At 34.3% G+C, this 21,835-nt stretch overlaps 1 protein-coding gene and 1 long non-coding RNA gene across 3 annotated transcripts; one reads left to right on the plus strand and one right to left on the minus strand.

The window, feature by feature from the left end:
• Nucleotides 1-3,724: 3,724 nt before the first annotated feature.
• LOC113696981 (uncharacterized) lies at nt 3,725-10,632 on the minus strand. 2 transcript variants are annotated; one of them, XM_027216368.2, is made up of 3 exons: nt 10,252-10,632; nt 5,961-7,048; nt 3,725-3,949 (listed from the first exon to the last, which is right to left on the minus strand). In XM_027216368.2, exon 2 carries the CDS (start codon nt 7,028-7,030, stop codon nt 6,002-6,004), a length of 1,029 nt encoding a protein of 342 aa, XP_027072169.2. In that variant the 5' UTR covers nt 7,031-7,048; nt 10,252-10,632; the 3' UTR covers nt 3,725-3,949; nt 5,961-6,001. The 2 variants fall into 2 exon arrangements, with proteins under 2 accessions (XP_027072169.2, XP_071911376.1); XM_072055275.1 differs by lacking the exon at nt 10,252-10,632 and adding an exon at nt 9,089-9,284.
• A 7,365-nt stretch (nt 10,633-17,997) lies between these two features.
• Nucleotides 17,998-20,530, plus strand: LOC113695445 (uncharacterized). The gene is made up of 2 exons (XR_011816936.1): nt 17,998-18,550; nt 20,153-20,530. It is a non-coding gene; the product is annotated as an uncharacterized lncRNA (long non-coding RNA).
• The last annotated feature ends 1,305 nt before the right edge of the window (nt 20,531-21,835 follow it).

Genomic DNA, 21,835 nt, shown 5'->3' on the forward strand with positions numbered 1-21,835 from the left:
TGAAAAGATAAAAAAGTGTGTTGAAAATTGTATTTGTGATGTAAGCAAATAATTTCTAACCATTATTTGGCTATCTTAATGTTTTTTATAAATAGGGGGTTTGACATACAACACAAGGATATACAACACAAGGACATACAAGGACACACAAAAGACGACATATAATGTTATACATGGAGTGAAAGAGAGTTCTTAAAAGATAAGAGATGGTATATAAAAGTTGGGTTTGGATTCAAATTGTATTATTGTATAGAATTTTCCTTTTATAATAAAGAACGGAATTCTCTACGTAAATATAGATTCAATGATGGAGTCGAATCACGTTAAATATTGTGTGTCATTTATCTTTCATACTTGTAATTTGTTTATCATTAAATCGTTGTATACTTAATATATCAATAGTTGTTTATTCCACATTTGGATTCTAATAAGTGGTATCAGAATTTGATTGCGAGATTGGACTGATCATGAGCACTGGGATCCCAACAGAAGTATTTCATGTCCTGAAACTCGTACCTGAAGCTGGAACAAGTTAGTGATCCTTAATATTACCCACTTTGTGTTTGCCTTGGCTTAAAAAAATCACCCGAGTAAAGGGAAAAAGTGTTGTTCTGTTCTACAATAATGTTGCTAGGTACCTATAACACCATTTCTGTGGTTAAGGGAGATCTTTTGCAATCGATTGAAATACATTGGGTCCCTTCATTCGCCTCGATTTGACGTTGTTCTATGGAAGAATGTCTATAAGTGGGATTGAGCTTCATTACTTGTGATGCTGATTCTCGGTTTTATGTGTCCTACAAAAGTATAGCTAAATTGCATTCTTCCTTTCCTGGCCAAAACACCGGAAGTAGGGCTTTAAAACAGTACCAACCGTATTTAGATGTCTTTACCAACTAATAGGAGATGGTTAGACTGACAAAATTAGATCTCTACACATTCTGAATTATACAGGCTTGCTCGCCACTGTCCTCTTCTTATGAAATCATTGACAAACTAGTTGTGATCATGTGGTTAATGCTTCTAATATCCAATGTTCTCTGATTGGAGGGTAAACTGAAAAAGCTTTCAGTTTGTGCTCGCTTCAACCAGTACAACTCCGATTCAAAGATTTAATAATTTTTTAATTTATTTTAGCATTAAAAATTTTGAATAAAACTAAAGCATTTATCTTAGAAAATAAAATTTTAATAAAAACTAGTCGAACCTCCCATTTTTATGAGTTCAACTGGTTCTTTGATCGGATTTGACTGATTCAATTGATTCTTTGAATTATTCATTGAATCGAAACGAAGGCATGACTAATTTGTAGTTCAATCAGTCAAATTGGTCGGTCCAATCCAGTTTTCAAAACACTACTAATATCTACTTCAACTAATAAAAACATTAGTTAGAATGACCATAAAATCTTTGACTTGACATTCTAATTCTTCTCTTCCCTTTTCTCATAAAATTTAGAGCCACTCTTAGCCCCCAAAAGAATATATAGTTATGAGTTAATAGCATACACAGGAGATTTTATAGACACCATACTACATATTTACTCAATCAGCAATATCAAAAGTTTGTTTCTTGGCTAGTATGGGACATTTTAATTTCAATTGCTACTAAAAGTCTAAAAGCACTCAAAATCATTCTATCAATACAATAGTGTATAACAACATCTTAACACGGGCACTGCAAGGAAGAGTATGTCTATTCATTAAATTATCCAATCAATATTTCTATGTTTTACCTCCCTCATCAAGCAAATTTATCCAAGTTAAAATTTTTAATTACCTCTTCAGATTTGAATACATGAATCCAGTAATTACTCCCAGTTTTATCAGAGCGCAAATCATACAAGTTTCCAGACTTCTCCCTGGTCAAACATTTCTATTTTCTAGCAGCAGGAAAGATTAATGAATTCACGGGCTTTCGGCAAAGCAGCCCCTGCAGGGAGAGGTCGGCAATTATTTCCAAAGCCATTTAAAAGTTCCATCAGATTGAGCTTGGAAGCTAGAGAACCTAAAGGCGATCGGGAAGTCACATAAAGCCAATATTTGATAGTCATGCTCTACAATGCGCAACCCAAAGCCCCACCCAAACAAAACTCAGGCATTTGCAACCATGCACCATTTCAAGTAGAATGTCCAAGAACTTACCGCATTCAGCAACACTATTTCCAAAACCATTTATAAGTTCCATCAGATTGAATTCAGAAGCTAGAGAACCTAAAAGAGATGTGGAAGACAAGTAAAGCTAAATAGCAGGTCATGAGACAGAAGGTGGTGAGGAGGGACAGAAGGTGGTGAGTATCGAGGAGGGACAGAAGGTGGTGAGGAAGGGAGTGAGATGGACAGTGGTCAATGGAGTGGATGTTAGCTTTTGGAAGGATGCATGGTTGTTAGAAAGGCCGTTAATGGAAATGAGTGCAGTAACAATTCCGTCGGGGGAGCTGCACAAGAAAGTTAAAGAGTACTGGGTTGTTGGGGAGGGATGGAATATGGATGCGCTGAAACCTTACTTGTCTAACCCTTTGGTATGTAAGCTATTGGAAATCCAGTTAATGGAGGAGGGCCCTGACAAGGACTTGCCAGTGTGGATTCCAGATCCTAGAGGGGTGTTTTCAACAAGATCGGCATATCAGCTAGAATGTAATGCAGAGATACGGGCTGACCAACATGGATGGACTCAAATTTGGAAACAAAGAGGACCGGGTAGATGGCAGTTCCTATTGTGGTTAGCTAGACACCAACGGCTCTTAACTAATGCAGAAAAGAAGCGAAGGCACCTGCAGGAGGTCAGTTACTGTAAATTGTGTGGGCAGGATCCTGAAACGCAGCTCCATGCACTAAGGGACTGTTCCTGGGCTCGGAAGATATGGTTCAGACTAGTTCATCCGAATTATTGGGAGACATTTAACAATAAGTGTGCCGAGGAGTGGTTAGATTGGAACTTGAAAAGAAGGGATCTAGGTAGGTGGGAGCATCTGGACTGGCGGTTAGTGTTCCAACAGGTTGTGTATTTAATATGGGGAGGCCGGAATAGTTTTGACATCATGAATGATAGTAGTAAAATCGACACACTAGAGAAAATTGGTGTTGCGGTGTTGGAAGCTAATCAACTAGCACTAGAAAGGGATACTAGGAGCAAGGACAGGCATCTTCTAAACATTGGGTGGAGTAAGCCGGGGAAAGGTTGGATAAAGGTTAATGTGGACGGGGCGGTTAGCTCCAAGGATGGGATTGCAGGGGCTGGAGGGCTCTTAAGAGATGAGTTTGGAATGTGGATTTGCGGATTTCAGGCAAATTTAGGACATAGGACCATTGTTGAAGCTGAACTATCGGCTATTTGGTTTGGTATGAAGACAGCATGGGATAAGGGGTTCAAAAGAGTGGTCCTTGAGACGGACTCTAAAGTGAGTTTAGAGACTATTGACAAAGTGCCAACAGAGAGCCCCCTTCTGGTACAGGTCAATCAAATACGGAGCTTAGGGGATAGGCAATGGCAATGTGAGTTAACTCATCAATGGAGGGAGAGTAACTTGAGTGCGGACTGCTTAGCTAAGAGTGCTTTGAATTTGGAGGCGGGAGTCCACGAGCTGGCATCTCCCCCTATAGAGTTGAGGAAGTGGTTGGCATATGATGTAGTAGGTGTTACTACGCCTCGATTAGTTGCTATGTAATGGGTCTAAAGCCCTCCTATCAACCAAAAAAAAATAGCAGGTCATGCTCCACAGGGCGCAACTCAAAACCCCATCCAAACATAAAGTCAGACAAGTACAACATCAATATGTGCCATTGCATAAGTACAAAAGACTAGTTCACATTAAGCTTAAATTCCATTCTTAGCCATTGCTAAACGCCTCAAAAGCTGGACCATTCCTGTCTCCTCGAGGTTGATACTTCAAATTACAACTAAAGTAACATTAAATGCCCAAAAGGTGTGCGCACTTTAAATGCTTGTCCTGGCAAAAAAGAAACAATAAGCAGCTTGTGTTAAATTTCGCAAGAGGAGGAATTTGAATCATTTCTGTCTCAGGCTAATTCAACTGGTCAGGTAGCAAGAAGGAGTTAATGATTTTCTGAGCCCAACAGCCAAATCAATCTTACTCAACATTAATTCATTGGTCATTGGTTAAAACTAAGCCGTTAAATAAGGGAAATGGTGGGTTTCACATGTAGAAAGACTCTTGGAGATAACGTTTAGAAACAATCTTATAGTCCAAAAAATAAAATGAAATAGGTTGATTATGACGAAGTAAGACCAGCAACATACTCCAGAGGCTCTCGAGGGAAAAAAAAAACTAATGCGTGCCTGCAGAAGGGCAAAATTTCCACTGGAGTTCATACGGGAAAACTTAATTGCAAGTAGTAGTCAAGCAAAAAACAGAAAATATGGCAAGAAGATCTGATCTGCACAAGAAGCAAGATGATTGGAATACATCCTGAACAGAACCAAAGTTCACACAATTAGAGGAAGATTGTAAAAATCAGAAAAGCAACTGCATAAGGAGGTTACTTTCGGAAACTATCTACATGGGAAGAAGCCAAACTCCTACATAGATCTTTGGGCCAAAGCATTCTCCCCAAATGGTTAGGAAGAGATAGTGGAGGTTACTATTCGTAAAATACTGAAACTGATCAAGAGTTATCACCATCTCACAAGATCCATAACCATGAAAAAGACGCAACCAGATTTGTTTCTGAATTCACAATAGATCTTGATTAGAGTTCTTTTTCGGTTTGTGGATTTTGTGTTCAATTGTTCCCTCTTCTTGTTCATATTGTCTTTGGGGTGGCACCCCCCCCCCCGGGGGACACCCTTTTTTCTTTTTTGGTAAAAAAACTGCAACAATTTATTGTAGTGTTTTTTTTCTTAATAGGTACTGTGAGTATGTTGGAGAAAGAAAGCTGTGGAGACTCGATACACCTTGCATTAGAGCTCAAATAATCCGAAGTCAAGCTTGAACCTTTTGAAGGACTCAGCAAACCAGAGTAGGGAACTTCAAAGAAACATTAATGTATTTGGTATCGACTTGACTCATTTACACCCCAATTACCCCAATTACGATACAACAGAATGTTCTAAGATGCAGGATGAGATAACAGTTTAATCATTGAGGTTTAAGTTGAGAAAATTGCAGAATCTAACCAGGTCATTGCAACATTAAAAAAATCTTCTAGCTGGTAGTAAAATTGCAAAAGCAATATCACAAGAAGACATATTCGCCTGGACAGCATACTTTGTTCCATTTGCCTACCTGTTTAACGTCTCTTTTTGCCTGTCCAGTCTGTGCAGCAAACATAACAGACACACAAAATTCCTATAGGAAGGTACAGAGAGGAAAATAACAGACAAATGGAACTTAACATAGGAAGACGAGATAGAAATCAAGCTCTATCCAATGAAGCTTCATGGGGCTCACAAATAAGGGTTGTCCAGTGGTTTACTCAAAGCTCTTTATAAGAAAGTAGGTTCTGATATTTAATGCAACTATGTGACGGGAAGGGAAATTTTGAAATAAAACAAATGAAAGATTGCCGCATCAGCTGTGGTTTATGTACACAGAAGGTGATCATGTAACTCATTACTTGCAGTCAACATGCATTGCAAAGCTGCTTTTTCTATACATCCTGTTTGCCAACAAGATATATGACAAACAGAAATGTGTAGGAGGTGGATCTTCATTAAGTAGGCAATCAGTAGAGTATACAAAAGGGCTCTAGATAGAATGAAAAAACAACCACTTTATTTGTTAAGAGCAGAAAAATTTGTTCCAAATGCATACCTATTGGCTACTTCAAGGGTGACGAAACGGTGTTTTCTTGGAACTTAAGTGAGTTGACAGTTTGTGGGGTAAAGATTTCAACGTTGGGAACATGATACTACTTTAAGTATGTTAAATAAGAGAATGCAGATTCAACAACAGCGAATAAAAGGAATTTAGCAAATAATTCAAAATGAAAAATGAATACCTGGGCAAAACTGGTCTCTGATAATGCTTCTGTTCTCATTCTCACTCATTCCCATGTATCCATGCTGAGTGGCAGCGGCACTCCCAATATGAACCAGGATGCTGATAGGCGCAACCATGAACACTAAGACACTTAACAAGTACTGATGTCTCTCCGGTTGAGAAATCATAACAAGCACACTCTGCATCAAGTTCCCAATGCGGATTGTCCTTCAGAAAGTTAGCAATGTACAGCTTGGAAGAGCTTGTCCCTTCACCTAACAAGGCATAACCTGATCTTCCAGACGCTATAAATAAGTCCCAATGCTGTTGTTCCATCACAATAGGTTCAGAGTGCAGCTTTTGCAGTTCAAAATTAGCTTCCAATTTTAACACCTTAAAACATCTTCTCAAATAATCAAGAGTCACAACATAAATATCTTTGTGCAACCTGACCAAGCTTAACGGCGCATCATCACACACAAACCTGAGAGGGACATCATATGACACTGGACCGTCATCAACTTTTGGGTATTTGAAAACGCAAACACATTGGTCACATGTAAACCATATGGACCTATTCTCAGAATCAACTAACACATTCTTTGGTCTCATATAGTTGTCCACATTGGTAGGGAGGTCTTCTACACCACCCACTTGCAGTTGTAGCCAGATCGAATCATTGTACAACAACCTACACTGGAACATTTGTGTATTGATATCAAAACAGAAAAAGATGATATCTTCTGGCCTATTCTCATCGTTCACATCAAAACCAAATGCAGTAGGAAAAAAGGAGTATTCATAAGCTGGCAAGTCAACAACCTCTTCTGTAGCTGGATTAACAATGCAATAAGAATCCAGGGAATTTCCATCTTCACTTTGACGGACCAGAATCCAACTTTTACAGAAACAAAGAAATTCTTTGATTTCTCCTACGCCTTTAAAGACCACCTTTTGACTCTCAAGATCAAAAATGTTTTGGACAACAGCATAACTTTCCTGTCCAAGATATGTTTCATCTCCCCATTTCGGACCTGTTTTGTTTTGCGGTTCTGAAAATTCAGGTACTGTCACTAATCTGGTTGTCATGGTTGCGGAAACCTAGATCTGGAAAAGCACATAAGCAAAAGTATAAGCAAGTTAGTTTAATTAGTATAGTAGTTGTCAGGTGGGCACTAGTCGGGTACCCATCCCAAACGTGATTTGTCTGACCCGACCCTACCCGATCGGTTATTTTTTTGACACTAATCTACTCTGCTTGTCTCCGAATACCCGAAAAAAGGGATGGATCATAGGATACCCGCCCCACAGGGGTGGGCACAGGTCGGGTACCCGCGCCCGAAGGGCAAATGGCTGACCCGACCCTAATATGTCGGGTCACTATTTTTTTGACCCTAATCCATTCCGTTTGTCCTCGGCTGCCCGAAAAATAGGGGGGGTCATAGGGTACCCGCCCCTATTTAAAGAAACCACCTAAAATAAATGAATCTAATTTTCTAACATATAGGAGTTTATTCAAAGACAAAGACAAAGTATATTCAAATGCTCCTAGTGATCAGTAACAGTAGTTCCACACCAATTTCATAATCTTGACTATGAGATAATTCTACCATCCGCTTTGCAATTTGAATGTCAACAAATACAATAAAATTTCAAGCAAAGCTACAATCCCGAAAATGTTTCAACAACGGATTTCAAGAACAGATTTGTAAACTGAAAATACAAATTAAAACATTGAATATCAATAGAAAAGGTTCATCCTTCTACAACACATTAAGGAGCACAAGTAACTCTTAAAATCATCAATCTTCAATACTAACTACGGTACATCTGAAAACAAGAGCAGATATTTCACCCTAAACAAGACCCTAAACAAGAGCAGATATTAATTGTGTCAAACTCTTATGCCACTACTATAATTGTGTCAAAAACCTCAACACAACTTACTTCGCAGTTCTCAGAATTTTCTAGATTACACACCTGCCTGGTAATACCCCAGCCAAGGCACAGCCCATGTCTCCCTCTTTCTAGGATGTATTGTAAGAGGACTACAATTTTCTGTCTAGAATGCTCGATGAGATGACAAGATGCTGACTAAATTTGCGGGCTTTTTTTTGTTTTTATACGTGTATGTGTGTGTGTTTGTTTGTTTTGTGTGTGTGTGTGTTTGTTTTGTGTGTGTGCGTGTGTACAAAAAATGAATGAAAGAATTTCATTGCTGCTTTGTCGTTAAGCCAAGCAACTCTCAACTTTACTAAAAAGTAATTTACCAGCTGAAAGGAATATAGTAAAAGTATGTACTATAAAACTCATGCAACCTAAAGAAGAATGCAAAACAGTTTTAATGAAGTGATCTTAAGGAACCAGACCTTTACAAATTCCAGGTCCCTCATTCATACAAGTAGCACAAGTAGTATGGAAGATAGAGCCTACAGAGACCAGAATGCTTAACACAATCAGAAAAACATAGAATGGCATGAAACAGAGCAGACAACTTAATAAATCACAAGAAAGAAGATTGCAATCATTCATAAAAGATGAAGACTATCATGGTACTGAAAAACTCTGGAAAGCAGAACAATTACCACTCAATCACAATACAGTTAGTACATTCTTGTCAGCATTTTTCATTAAGCCAATTTGCAGATATCTTCATATTCAACCGCCTTAATCAACCTGCCATCATAAATCCCCTTCTCAATCTGCACCTTAGCACAGAACTTATCTGTATCAACAGCTAGCAGCCTAGCATTTGACCCACGATAAGTCCCATTAACTATTCTCACAAGTCCCCCAATTTGTGGAATCACAGTCTCAAGCTCTTCTTAACAACTCCAATATTACACAGCATATATTGAGTCCAAATATCAAAAGATACTAATAACTGTGAGACAGAGACATGAAACGTTTAGTCCATCAGCCGTAGATTTTCACTTTTAGATATCCAAAAGAAAAACATTCTCTGGTAGTACTCAAAAGGCAAAATTCTAGTGGTCAATAGACTTCTATGGACATACTAATATGACTGCGGTAGTGATTCTCATGAAAGAAAAATTGTCATGAAAAAAAAAAGACCAGTCACGTCTATATATGATAAGAAAACATACCAGTTCATGCAAAATGCTAACAAATACTTGCCCAAATTACCTTTATGTTTGAGACTTGAGAAATTGAAGGTCGCTATTGAATCTTTTGCTTGAAGCTTGAGGCTTGAGTTTTGAGAATAAAAAATTTTGCAGCTTTCTTTTGAGTTCAACGGGGTGGGCAAAATTGAAGAGAAGGAGAAAGGGTAAAAGGAGTTGCGTTGCCTGTTGCAGCCAGAAGGAGTGTCGGCAGAGTTCTAAAGTTCCAATTGAATGATTGATGTTAGGGCTAATGACTTAAAAATATTATAAATGTGCCCCTATATTTTTTAATATTTGTATAATGTGCCCCCGAGTCGGGTGGAGTTTTTATTTTTATGATTTGTATCCATATCCGAATATTATGAGTACCAGACCCTAGGGATGCTGTCGAGTCGAGTCGAGCTCGAGTAGTACCATACTCGAGCTCGCGCTCGAAGGTTATGCGTATTGGTCGAGCTCGAGATTGAACAAGCCTCAAACTTCAGACTCGAACTCGACTCGATATAGTTAAAAACAACTCGAGCTCGAACTCATTTAATATTTGAGCTCGACTACTCGAGCTAAGCTCCTAAAATGAGCTCGAAAACTTTTGTTTTCTAGACTAGAATTCAGCAAAAAACTGTGCTTTCCTTCAATAAAATAGCAATTCATATTGTACTAATCACTAATCCTTTGTCTTTTAGAATGCTGTTGCTAAATGGCATCCTCCGCAACCATTGCATTTAATTTTGAAAATATTTCTATAACAGAGAGAGTTGAATGAGGTGGAGTTCTACTTTTTACTCTCTAATTCATTGTCTTTGGCAAGGGAATGGCCGAATGGGTAATGAGAGTTGAAAGAGAATCGCTAAAAGAAACATGCATATATATACCATTAACCCAAAAGAAAATAGAAAAATAAAGGGGAAACAAAGGGAAAGAAATTAGTATCATCTGCACATCATCAGAAGGACAACTCAAGGCTCAAATGTGAAGAAACCATGGTGAACTTGATGGAACTGCAACTAATACTTGAAACGTGCTCAAGGTAGAGCCCATTTTATTGTTTCCTAAAATAATTCTCAATTAATATGTCTAAATTACAATTTAGGGTTTATAATTAGGAATACCCGATAATTGGGGCTAAAAACTCTACCATCAAATCAATAGCAATAGAAGGAAGTTGAACTTATTTCATATTCGTACCTTTCACCCTTGACAGCTTCCTACGAGCTCAAGCTAAGGTAGTGCTGAAAATCTCCAACTTCAAGGGAGACAGATGGGGTAAGTGGGTAATGAGCCAGCAGCGGTCTTTGAAGTTTACCCCTCACCAGATTCGCTACTAAGCTACGAGCCGGCGACGGTCTTTGCCGGTGAAATTTTGCACAGAAGCTACAACGAGCCAGCGAGGAAGAGACGTGACTTGGGAGTTGAAAAGAGGAAGAAAGGCTTGATGGGGACTGGCTGATTCATAACAGGTATGGTGGAAAACCTCTATTAGCTAAAGTAGACTTGGCCCACTTGGGATTCCTTTTGATTGTGTAAAGTAGGATGTCCTAACACCACGGTTCATTGCACCAGACAACGGGTTCGTTTGGATTCCTTGTTTTTGCACCTGTTTTTGAAAAACTGTTTTTCACATTCCAAATGCTACAGTAAATGTGTATTTCAAAAACAATTCCAAAAACACCCATATCCAAACATTATATCAAAAACAACTCCAAATATACAAATTTAATATGTATATTTCAATTTATAATAATATAATATAAATTGAAATATATAAATTGAAATATGTAAATTGAATATGTAAATTGAAATATACAAATTGAAAATTATATATTTATATGTTATATATGTTATATATTATATATTATATAAATATTTACATACATTAATATTATACATAATATAATATAATATACATAGTATGTAATATTGTATACATAAATGTATAAATATTTATACATAATATATTATGTACATTATATTATAATATATACATTATTAATGTACTTTCATTATTATGTACATTATTGTGTATAATAATGTATAATAAAGTTATGTATAATATATAATATACATAATATGTAATAATGTATAAATGTATATTATGTATATTATATTATATATATACAATATTATGTATATTATACAAATTGCAAAATTTTATATTATATATTTATATATTATATAAATATTTATATAATGAAATATACAATAAATATTACAAATTGAAATATTATATAAACACCATATTTATTAATATTCAAATATTTATAATTAATATTAATGTATATTATATATATTAAATATTTATAAATAATGTATTTATATATTTATTTATTCATATTATATATAATTTATTCATTCATAATATATATAATTTATTTATTTAATATATATTTTTATATTTTTATATATTTATAATATATTTATGCAAAAAATATATATTATAAAATTATATATAATATAATATAATATATATTATATAGATTATACATTTATACATAATATATATATTTATGTATATTTATAATTTACATTTATATTATGTATTATATATAATATAATACATTGATACATTTATATTAATATACATAGTATTAATTTTACATTTATACATAATATTAATACATTTATATATTTATATTAATTATATTAATACATTTATACATAATATTAATATATATTTATGATATATTAATTTATACATTTATATAATATTCATTTATAATTTATATATTTATAATAATATACACTTATACATTTCTAAATATATTTATATTATGTATTACATATAATATAATACATTTATATATTTTTATATAAATATATAAATATATTTATTTATAAATATTTATAAATGTATTATAAATGCATAAATATATATTTATATAAAATATAAAATTTATAATTTATAATTTTTACATTTATATAATATTCATTTATAATTTATACATTTATAATAATATACATTTATAAATATATTTATATTATGTATTATGTATAATATAATACATTTATAATATATTGATGTATTTTTATATAAATATATAAATATATTTATTTATAAATATTTATAAATGTATTATAAATGCATAAATGTATATAAATATAAAAATATATAAATTATAAATTATAAAATACTCAAAAATATGTTTTAAAAAACCTCTAAAAATAATCCAAAAAACATCTACAGTAAAAGTTTTTCATATAGTTTTTTAAAAACAACCCCAAAAACAACTAATCCAAACGGACTTGTATTTCAAAAATGAAATGCTACAGTATTGTTTTTGAAAAATAACCCCAAAAACAACTAATCCAAACGGACCCAACAATTATTACCTAAATTGAGAGGCATCCCCCAGAATTATGAGCCAGTGCCTGTGGGGAGGTCTCTCCTGCGAAAAGAACTTTTAATAACTTTTTTCTTTTAATGTTTTCAAATTAAGTTCTCTAAAAATAAGAAATAAGAATTATGATTTATGAAATTCCTACTTTGTCCACACAAATAAATAAAGGTGGTAGAATGGTTCATTGTAAATTTCATAAATTGTTTACCTATATTAGTAATTTTATATATTTTTTTTTTTTATTTTTTATGCGATACTCGATAGAACTCGTCGAGTTCTCGAGTATCAAATTTCTAAGATCGAGTTTGACTCGATAGCTCTAACGAGCAGCTTAAGCTCAATATCGAGCTCAATCAAGCGATCTCGAGCTCGAGCTTCTGACCAAGTAGCTCGCGAGCTCGAGTCGAGTTATTCGGTTCAACTCCACCCCTACCCGATCCTATCTGCTTCGTTGATAAAAATCGGATCAGATATCCTAATTATCGGTGCAGTTCGGATCGAGTCTATTGGGTTTTCTTTTTTTTTTCCCCACCCCTACCGCCCCTATAATTCTTGGGCTAATTGCTCAGAATATTGGCCACAAAAAATTTGGAAGAATGGGGTTTTGATAATGGTCATGTGCAAAATCTATTGCCGCCGAGCTCCAATTTGTCCATTTCCATTTCAGTGTTTGGTATGGTTTATTTAGATGGGGAAGTCAATTCCCTCTTGAATGCTCATTCCAACATTTTACTAGAATCCCATTTTTCAAAAAAAAAAAAATAAATTAGGGAAAGCCATTTCCACCTTTATCTTAGAATGCCTACACAGTAAGATGTCAAATTTATCCTTATAAATCTTTATATTGCATCATGATATCTTAGACTATTTGTAAGCTTAATTAATATGTGAATCTAATTTTTCATAGTAATTAATTTTCCTAGTATTTAAAATATTTTTTTCTTTTATACTAGGAAACAAATGTTTAAAATGCTTTATTCTTTCACTTTTGAACAGTTGTGCAAGAATTTTTTGAAGCTTATCAAAATTGAAAATAGTTGAAATATAAATTTTACGACTTTACGTAATTCATATTTTACGTTACTAATTATATTGCTAATAAGTAATAATTGCAAAATTTTAATTAAAAAAATCTATAGATTAGAATGAACCTAGTATTATAACTGAAGAATTTTGACATCAATTCTCATTTATTTTTGAAGTAAAAATATGAAAATTTCATATAAATAGACAAATACTATAGAACAAATAAAACAAAAAGTAATAAGACATACTATGTTCTACAGACTAATTCAGGGTAATTAAATCAAATTTGTATTTAGTATATTCCATTCTAACATCTAAATATTAATTACACCTAACATTGGAAACTGATTAGACATTTCATTTTGACTTGTCTACTAGACCCTGAAATAATAAAATTTTCCCCCCCTAGGTGGAAATATATTCTGAGCGGAAAAGGTTTTCCATTCTGAGCATTTCTACGTACCAAATGAGAGGTTAGGATAACTAATGGAAATTCAAAAATAACGGTCAACATCAATTTGCAGTTAATCAACAACTTTGAATTTAAACTTTTGGCCCCTAAAATTTTGATTTTGAATAATTATATTTCCTTAAATTTAAAATAGAGACATTAATGGTTTTAGGATAAAATGAGATGCAAATTAGATCTAAATTATATTACATAGATAACAAGAATTCCAATTAGATTTCTTTTTCTTCTTTTTTTAAATTTAATTTATTCATGGCACTAACATCTTATATACTTATTCATGCCAATATTTTGTTTTTTGTCATATTCGCATTTGTATTATCCTTGTAGAAGTAGAAGATGGGTATATAAATAGGGTATTTAAAAGGCAAGTTTAGTATTCTCGTCTCTCAGGCTTAGGTGATAATAGAGGTATCAATTACAATTTAATTATGTTGACTCACTCAAATCCGTCCAAGCATCTACTAATAACCTGTCCACTAATTTTGAATGAATCTAAATGGATACTCAATTAAACCTATTTAATTGGTGGGTAGCAGCTCAACTCATTTATCCTGTTTAAAAATAATTATACATTTAAATTCAAAGTTTAGTGACTGTTAAACAAATAAATTTAAATTTTTTTATCAATCTAATAATAATAAAATATCATTATTTTTTGTTAAACAATGTGTGAAAAACTTAAAAAGATTAAGCAAAGTAATAAATGACTCATAAATGAGTAATTGAAAAATACTCATACCCATTTATTAAATGATTATAAATGAATTAACCTAATTATATCCGTTATTCAATAATGATCCATTCAAACCCGTTTTTTTTTTTCCAATAGCGCAAAGAAACACACGCACACCGAATCTAAGTTAACTCTCAAATAGCCTATTTTTGACAACTCTAGGTGCTAGTACTTGACTTTGTGGCGAAAATGGGGATACGGGGCAGGAACGGTTGTCACTGACAACCGTTCCTGAAGGTTCACGGCCATGATGTGGCCTCAAAAATTTGTGCGGCTCAGATTACAGCATGTAACTCGATTTTCACGTCATGTGTGGGGCCCGCAAAAAAGTGTTGTAAAATTACGTCGTGTGTAAAGTAAGTTACATCGTGTGCAATGAAAGTTACGCGCTGTGAAAAATGAATACAACCGGCACTTAGCAACCGTTTGTGCCCCTTGTCCCGAAAATGGTACTCAGAATCTCAAGTACTTAGCAAGGTTAGGCTAATTGGCATAGCACTCGTACATTGCCATAATTAGTGTGTAAATCTAATCGTTTGCCAGACCTAGAACAACTCAAATTGTGAACATCCATTTGTTAGCCCCTCTATTTGAACCCCGATTTCTATCCAAAATTTCATTCTTGATTGTGGATGCTAGCTAACTTTCTATTTTTATCTGCTCATCTACTCTTTTATTCTTTTTTTATTCTCATGAATACTAATTGCAAATCATCATCACCTACAAAATGATTATCACCTACAAAATGATTACTGTCATCTTTTCATCACATGTCACAGTTGCTGCTCTGTATGCCTTCGTGGCACTGACAAATCAGTTGGAATGTAATGGCTATTGAGTTAGCAGTGAAGATTTTTGCAACGAGTCCTTGTTCCACTGGACCAACGAACTTGATAAAGGACAATTGATATTTGACCAAGTCTAAAAAAAATTATTTTAAACTGATAGTAATATATCTACGACCAAGTTCTAACAAAATAGTACAAATTTAGTCAAAATTGTGGAAGTAGGTGCAATGAATAATCAAAGTCTTTGCTGCTTGTGCTTGGCCTGCTAGAGAATTAGTATTATTGACACAGTCATAATGACGTCAAAATATTGGTCGAATATATGCAAAGTAACCTAGTAGGTAATAAATACTACAACAATTAACTCCACTAACTATATGGAAGTTCACACTTTACTATCATCTAATCTAATCAGAGAAGAGAAAAGGTTATATATGAGTGTTTATTTACAAGTTGATAAGAGTTGTGGTCTTGGTTGGATGCCAAACGGATGTTTGGATTGTAAGTTATTTGGGATTATTTGGGATATTTTTACTGTAGCACTTTTTGTGATGTGATGTATGTGAGATAAAAAGATATTGGGAAGATAAAAAGGTGTATTGGAAATTGTAAAGATGATGGAAGCAAATAAAATTGGGGAAATATGAAGCAATCCAAACAAACGGTTTGATTCCTCCAAGATTTAAGCAGTTGTCGGAGAAATTCTGATTTGAGATTACTAAAACTCTATAAAAAAAAAAAGACGTACTAAAACTAACAGCATTGCTACACTACCACTACTAAAAAATAGGACTGCAAACGAACTAATCTACTCGCGAGCGGTTCGAGTCAAAATTTGATTCGACCTCGATCAATATCGAACTCCAATTGAGTTCAAGTTGGTCAAATTGAAATCAATCTCGAACTCGAGTTTAAAATATTAAACTCATTAGTTCGCGAGTGTATATATATATATTATTTTTATTTTAATAGTAAAATTACATATATCCCTAATATTTTATTATTTATTAAGAAAAAATAATTATTTATTATTTTTATTAGAATAATTTCCAGAAACTTGAGCTAACGAGCTGCTCACGAGTCAGAAATCCGAACTATGTTACGAGCTAACAATTCGAGCTGCTCGTAAATCAGAAATCGAACTACAGCTCGCGAGCCTTGTCGACTTGAGTTCAAGTCTGGTTTTTTCTTGGTCGAGTCGAGCCCAAGCTCATTTATCTTGACTCGTCGAGTTCAAGTTCGAACTCGAATCTACCCGTTATTAAATCGAGGTCGGCTTGATAAGTTCAAAATTCGACTCGACTCGACTTATTTGAAGTCCTGCTCGAAAGAGTGATAGAGATTCATTTCACAAGATTCTAAAACGAATAATAAATATGGACGCGATTGTGAGTCTCCTGAGATTTCAAAGCCAATAATATGGACACAATTGTGTGAATTACGTGATAAAAGGATAGATACCCCCATTTTATTATTTCCCCTATTTAATGTGTACTAGGACTAATTTTCATGTTACTAGTCCAATTTGGATACCGTTTCGATTCTTAGCTTTCCCGGAAAAGGGCTAATGCTAGATTGAGTAGCTTGACTCGAGTTCGCAAGCTACTTGGTCAGCAGCTCGGCTCGAGCTCGTTTTGATCGAGTTCGAGTTGTTTGATAGAAGCAGCGAATCGAGCTCCAGTTTCAATATTTTGCACTCAAAGGCTCGACGAGCCTAATCAAGTTTTTTATAATATATATTTTTATTTTTTATTTTTGTGAAATATCAATAATATACTTTATTTAAAATTATACGTACAATATTAATTTTTATTACGTGAGTTTGATTAGGCTTGATTGAGCTCGAATAGGCTCGATTAAGTTTGATTTGAATTGATTAGATTTAATTAAACTCGAGCTCGAGCTCGAGTAACGTAAATTGACTTCGAACTCGAGCTCGAACTTGAATTCTAAAAACTCGACGAGTTCGAGCTCGATCTCGATTTTAGTTATTTTACCTCACTACTTGAGCTCAACTCGACTCGAACGCACCTCTAAGATGGGAGTATTTCATGACGTCGTTTCGCTTGTTGTCCACGTCGGGTCGGGAGACCGCGTGGCGTGGCCCGTATTTCTTTTTTTTTTTTTGTCATTTTTCCTTTTAGTTATATCAAAATAGCAATGGCTTATATGTCTACATAAATTTTGTTAATTCATATTATTAGGACTCCACTCAAAAGTAATTGTTTATACTATTGTAAGTAAGGGTATATTATGCTTGAGTTTGTTTATTTTAAATTCTCTTTTAGATAGCTATTTTATCTTATTCTTTGACATCATACCTTAAAATAAATTGAAATCATTTATCTGGTAATGCTCGACTGCACGATTATTCATTTTAATATAGCTTATTACATGAAGAATTAAACAACAAAATCACATACCATTATTTATTTATTTTTAAAATTTTTCTCCAACTCCCAATAACATAAATGAAAAAAAAATCTATTATATAAAAGAAGATAAAATGTTAAACTTGGACCTTTTTTTTGGCGTTGTCAATGATGACACTCCATCTATTTTTCTTTTTTTTTTTTTGCTAAAAACAAATAAAAAATGAATTTCCATGAAGTAGTTTCATTTTTCTCTATTTCGGAAGAAGATTTCACGTTAGAGTAAAAAAGAGACAAATAATTTGTTGCATGTAGTGTCCCACATACCCGTTTGGTCACTGGTCACAGCATCACGAAGTTGCGTTACCAAACTCCGCTTTTCTTTGCGCACCTTGATTTTTCTTTAGTCAACCCCTCCAGCTTCCAGTTCCAAACTTCCTATCTTTCAGCAGCTAAATTGAGGAAAAACAAGAAGAAGCATCTATGGCTATCGATGAGATTGAGGGACTCTTTCAAGATTGCATACTTGAAGAAACCCGAGCTCAATCTCCTCCGTATGAATTTAGAGAAAAAACAGTAGCAGCAGCAGCATTCCCCGTCCGGCACCAGCAGTAGTAATAATGCTAATGATGATCATCGGCAGAAGTTATTAGATGATAATAGTGAAGACCGTCTTACAAAGGGCAAAAAAATGATTGCAATCTGCAGAGAATTGTTGTTGATCTTTTCTTGCTGCTATTGTTGCTTCTGCTGTGGAGGTATTATACCCCTGTACTTTCTCTACCTATCCCACCAAAACTTGGAGAGATATTGCTACCCTTATTATTGTTAATTTGCATGGAGCAAAACTACTTGTTATCTGGGCTTTGATTGTTTACTTGATTTCTGATTGAATCTATGCTAATTAAAATTGGGTTTTAGTAGTGATAGCTTGCCTTTGACTTTTCCTAATTCGACTGTTGTGGTAGTCATAAAAGTGGGCTTTTCCTGGATTTTTTTCTTTTCCATTGGATTGATTTTTTGTTGATTTGAATTGGGAATTAGGAATGACCTATGATGATTATTGGATTGAGCTTTTGTTGATCTGAATTGGGTTTTAGGAATGACCTATGATGATTATCTTGCCGGTTCTTCTTAACTTTTTAATGCCTTGTACTTTGTAGTATTAAAGTTGATGTCGGAAATATACCATAAGCCAGGAAAATTAGGTTCAGTAAGAGTAAGGTTTTCATTCCCTTTTTTTTTTGTTTGCATGCCATTTTATTGAAGTCATAGGTTAGACTGAAAGCATCTTTAGTCCTTGGACGAACTGTGCTTAAGTAATAGGGTCTTAGTGATGTAAGTCAGTAAGTGTGCCCCAGTTCTGGTCTCAAGAAACACCCCCCCCCCAGGCCGGAGGTTGTTGGTGGAGGAGTAGGATCCAGAGGAGACAGAGGGATGAAGGGCCTGTGGGAGGGGCTTGAGATTGGGAGAGCTGAGGGGTGCCACCAATTTGAATGAGAGTTTCTGTTTGGCGATTAATGGTGCTTAAACTTTGAGAGAGATTCTGTTTAGACTAGCTAAGATTAGGCTGTCAAGCGTTTGATTGAACTTTTGTTTTGTCTAAGCTTTTCTTTTCCTTCCCAATTGATGTTTTCCAAGTTTTGAACTAAAAGAATCCACTAAATATTGTTGAATGAAGGAACTTTTTGAAAACATAAATTAGTAGAAAAACATATGCAATGTCCTTCCAGTTGGTTTATGATAGTGGTTTCAAAACTTAGATCAAAATTGAAATTGAAGCTTTCAAAAACTTGATATCCAGAAAGAACTGAATATGATGGTCTGCAGTTTTCAACAAATGTTTCATGCCCAAAGTGAAGCTAAGTGCAAGTGTGCGACACCACCACCCCCTGCATGCACCATGTCAAGGCGGAGTTTTGTATTCTTGTCCAAGCGTCACAAGTATATCTTAACATTGTCTCACTACTTGCAGATAGATCCTTACCATGATCCACTGAGTGAGAGTAGAAACATAAGCCTACAATTGTCTGGTTCAGTTTTGAGGCTGTATGAGTGTTTTTTTGGTTTTTGAAGTTGATCTTTCCTCTTGATGAATTTTTTCCCTCTTTTTTCCATATTGCAGGCCTTTCTCATGCTTCTTATCATTTTTTTACTTATCCTGTGGTGATTCAAACACACATTGAACAGCATATGCATCTTGTTTCAAGTGTTGTGATAGCGTTTTATGTGCTTGATGTTATTCAGTTGCTGCACTAGTGCAATTGGTAATTATGTTTCCAATTATCTGCGCATTCTTTTGTTCTTTTCAGCTTGTGTTGAGGATGAAGAAAACTGATGATCCTCACGGTGCAACACAGGATCAATGGTTGTACAGAGGAGATTGTAGGATTAAAAGTTGTGATATCAGCTCAGCTGGATCAAAAGTTATGCTATCAGCTCAGCTTCTAAGGCATAATCATAAAGTGGACCAAATTTTAGAGTGTCTGCCTTTTTTTTTGTCAGATTATTATGGTACAGCTGTTGTCTAACTACTTCGTTAATCCAACATTAGAACGTTGTATGGTTGCAAGCAAATTTAGGCCTCTTCCATAGCTATGTATGTTGGTAAGGCTTTCAGCAATCTGTTGACAAGGAAAGCTTGGTAATTGTAGTATCTTCAGTTCTGGCAGCATATTCTTTGATGTTATTGCATTAAAGAGCATGTTTTTCGGTTACTTACAGCCTTGTCAGCAAAAGGGATTTATAATTCATTGAAATTTGCCCCTCTTGAGTATGTTCACATCATGCAGTATTTATGACAATTGTATGTTAAATGCTTTTATGGTCAAATGACATCTTAATCAACTAAAAAATAGACGACTTCTGGCTATCTGGAATAGAACATTATTATGAGTTCCTCCGGAACAAGGAGGTGCATGTTCTAAGCTAATCTTGAACTCTTGTTGAGGGTTAGATCAAATTGTAAATGTTGTATCTGTTATCTGTTATTTATAGAGTTCTAAGGTTTCTTTTACCAGAAGTTGAAGTGTTGTAGTAGTGGCATGATCATCTAAGTTTTACCGAGTAATCTTATTTGACATTGTTACATATCTCAGGTACTTGGATATGATTTTGTTCTCTTTTGGCAATTGCATGACAAATTGCAACAATGCTTTATTGGGGAGAGGGTGCAGTACTGTCAAAGAAACACACTAAAATTTCGCAAAGGAATACAAAATTTATTCTTGGAATTATAGTTTCAAAAAAGAATGGCAATTATTTTGGTCTTCTTGGCTGGAAGAAAAGGAAAAGACACGAAAGAGAACTGACTCCTTTTAAAATTCGTCTGTTGAATTATCCACTCAATTATGAAAACTCGAACTTACTATGCATATGAATCTTCCACATGATCAAAGATTCTATTAAGGAATAAGACTACAGCCATTTTGGATTTCGGATCAGTTGTATATGAAGACCACATATCCTTTGTCCATGCAAATGAAAGGTGCATTCCTTTCAAGTTCTGGTAACGTCATGCAGTTCTACTGCCACTCAAGTTTACATGAATTAATGTAATTTACCTTACAACCATTTACGGTACTAAAAGTTCTTAGGCTGAAGGCTGGTGTGTTCAGTCAAACTCAGAATCACATACCGGTTTTCTTTGATTCCAAGATCATACCTTAGGGCGATAGACTATAATTAACCCTTTCAAAAATTTATATATAACCTTCTAAATTTTAGACTAAAATATTAAATTGATGAAAACCTTCTTCAATAACAGAGTTAGTGCCAAAATGATAGTAGTCTAAAGTACCTTTGTGATACCCCGAATTTTAGGACAATGTTTTTCCCTCGTTCTTTTAAAATTTCGATTTATTTCTTTTGTCTTGTTTTAAAATATTATTTTTTTGTTGTTGGACACTTGAAATTCTAATAAAAAACCCTAATTTACTTGTGATTAATCGGTTTTCTTAAGTCTTTCATTTTTAATCGAAACCCTAATTGTAATCAATGGAATTGTAAAATCCCGCACACTTTTTCTTAAAATTCCTTTTATT

The sequence above is a fragment of the Coffea arabica genome, chromosome 6e, assembly GCF_036785885.1.
Source record: "Coffea arabica cultivar ET-39 chromosome 6e, Coffea Arabica ET-39 HiFi, whole genome shotgun sequence".
NCBI lineage: Eukaryota > Viridiplantae > Streptophyta > Magnoliopsida > Gentianales > Rubiaceae > Coffea > Coffea arabica.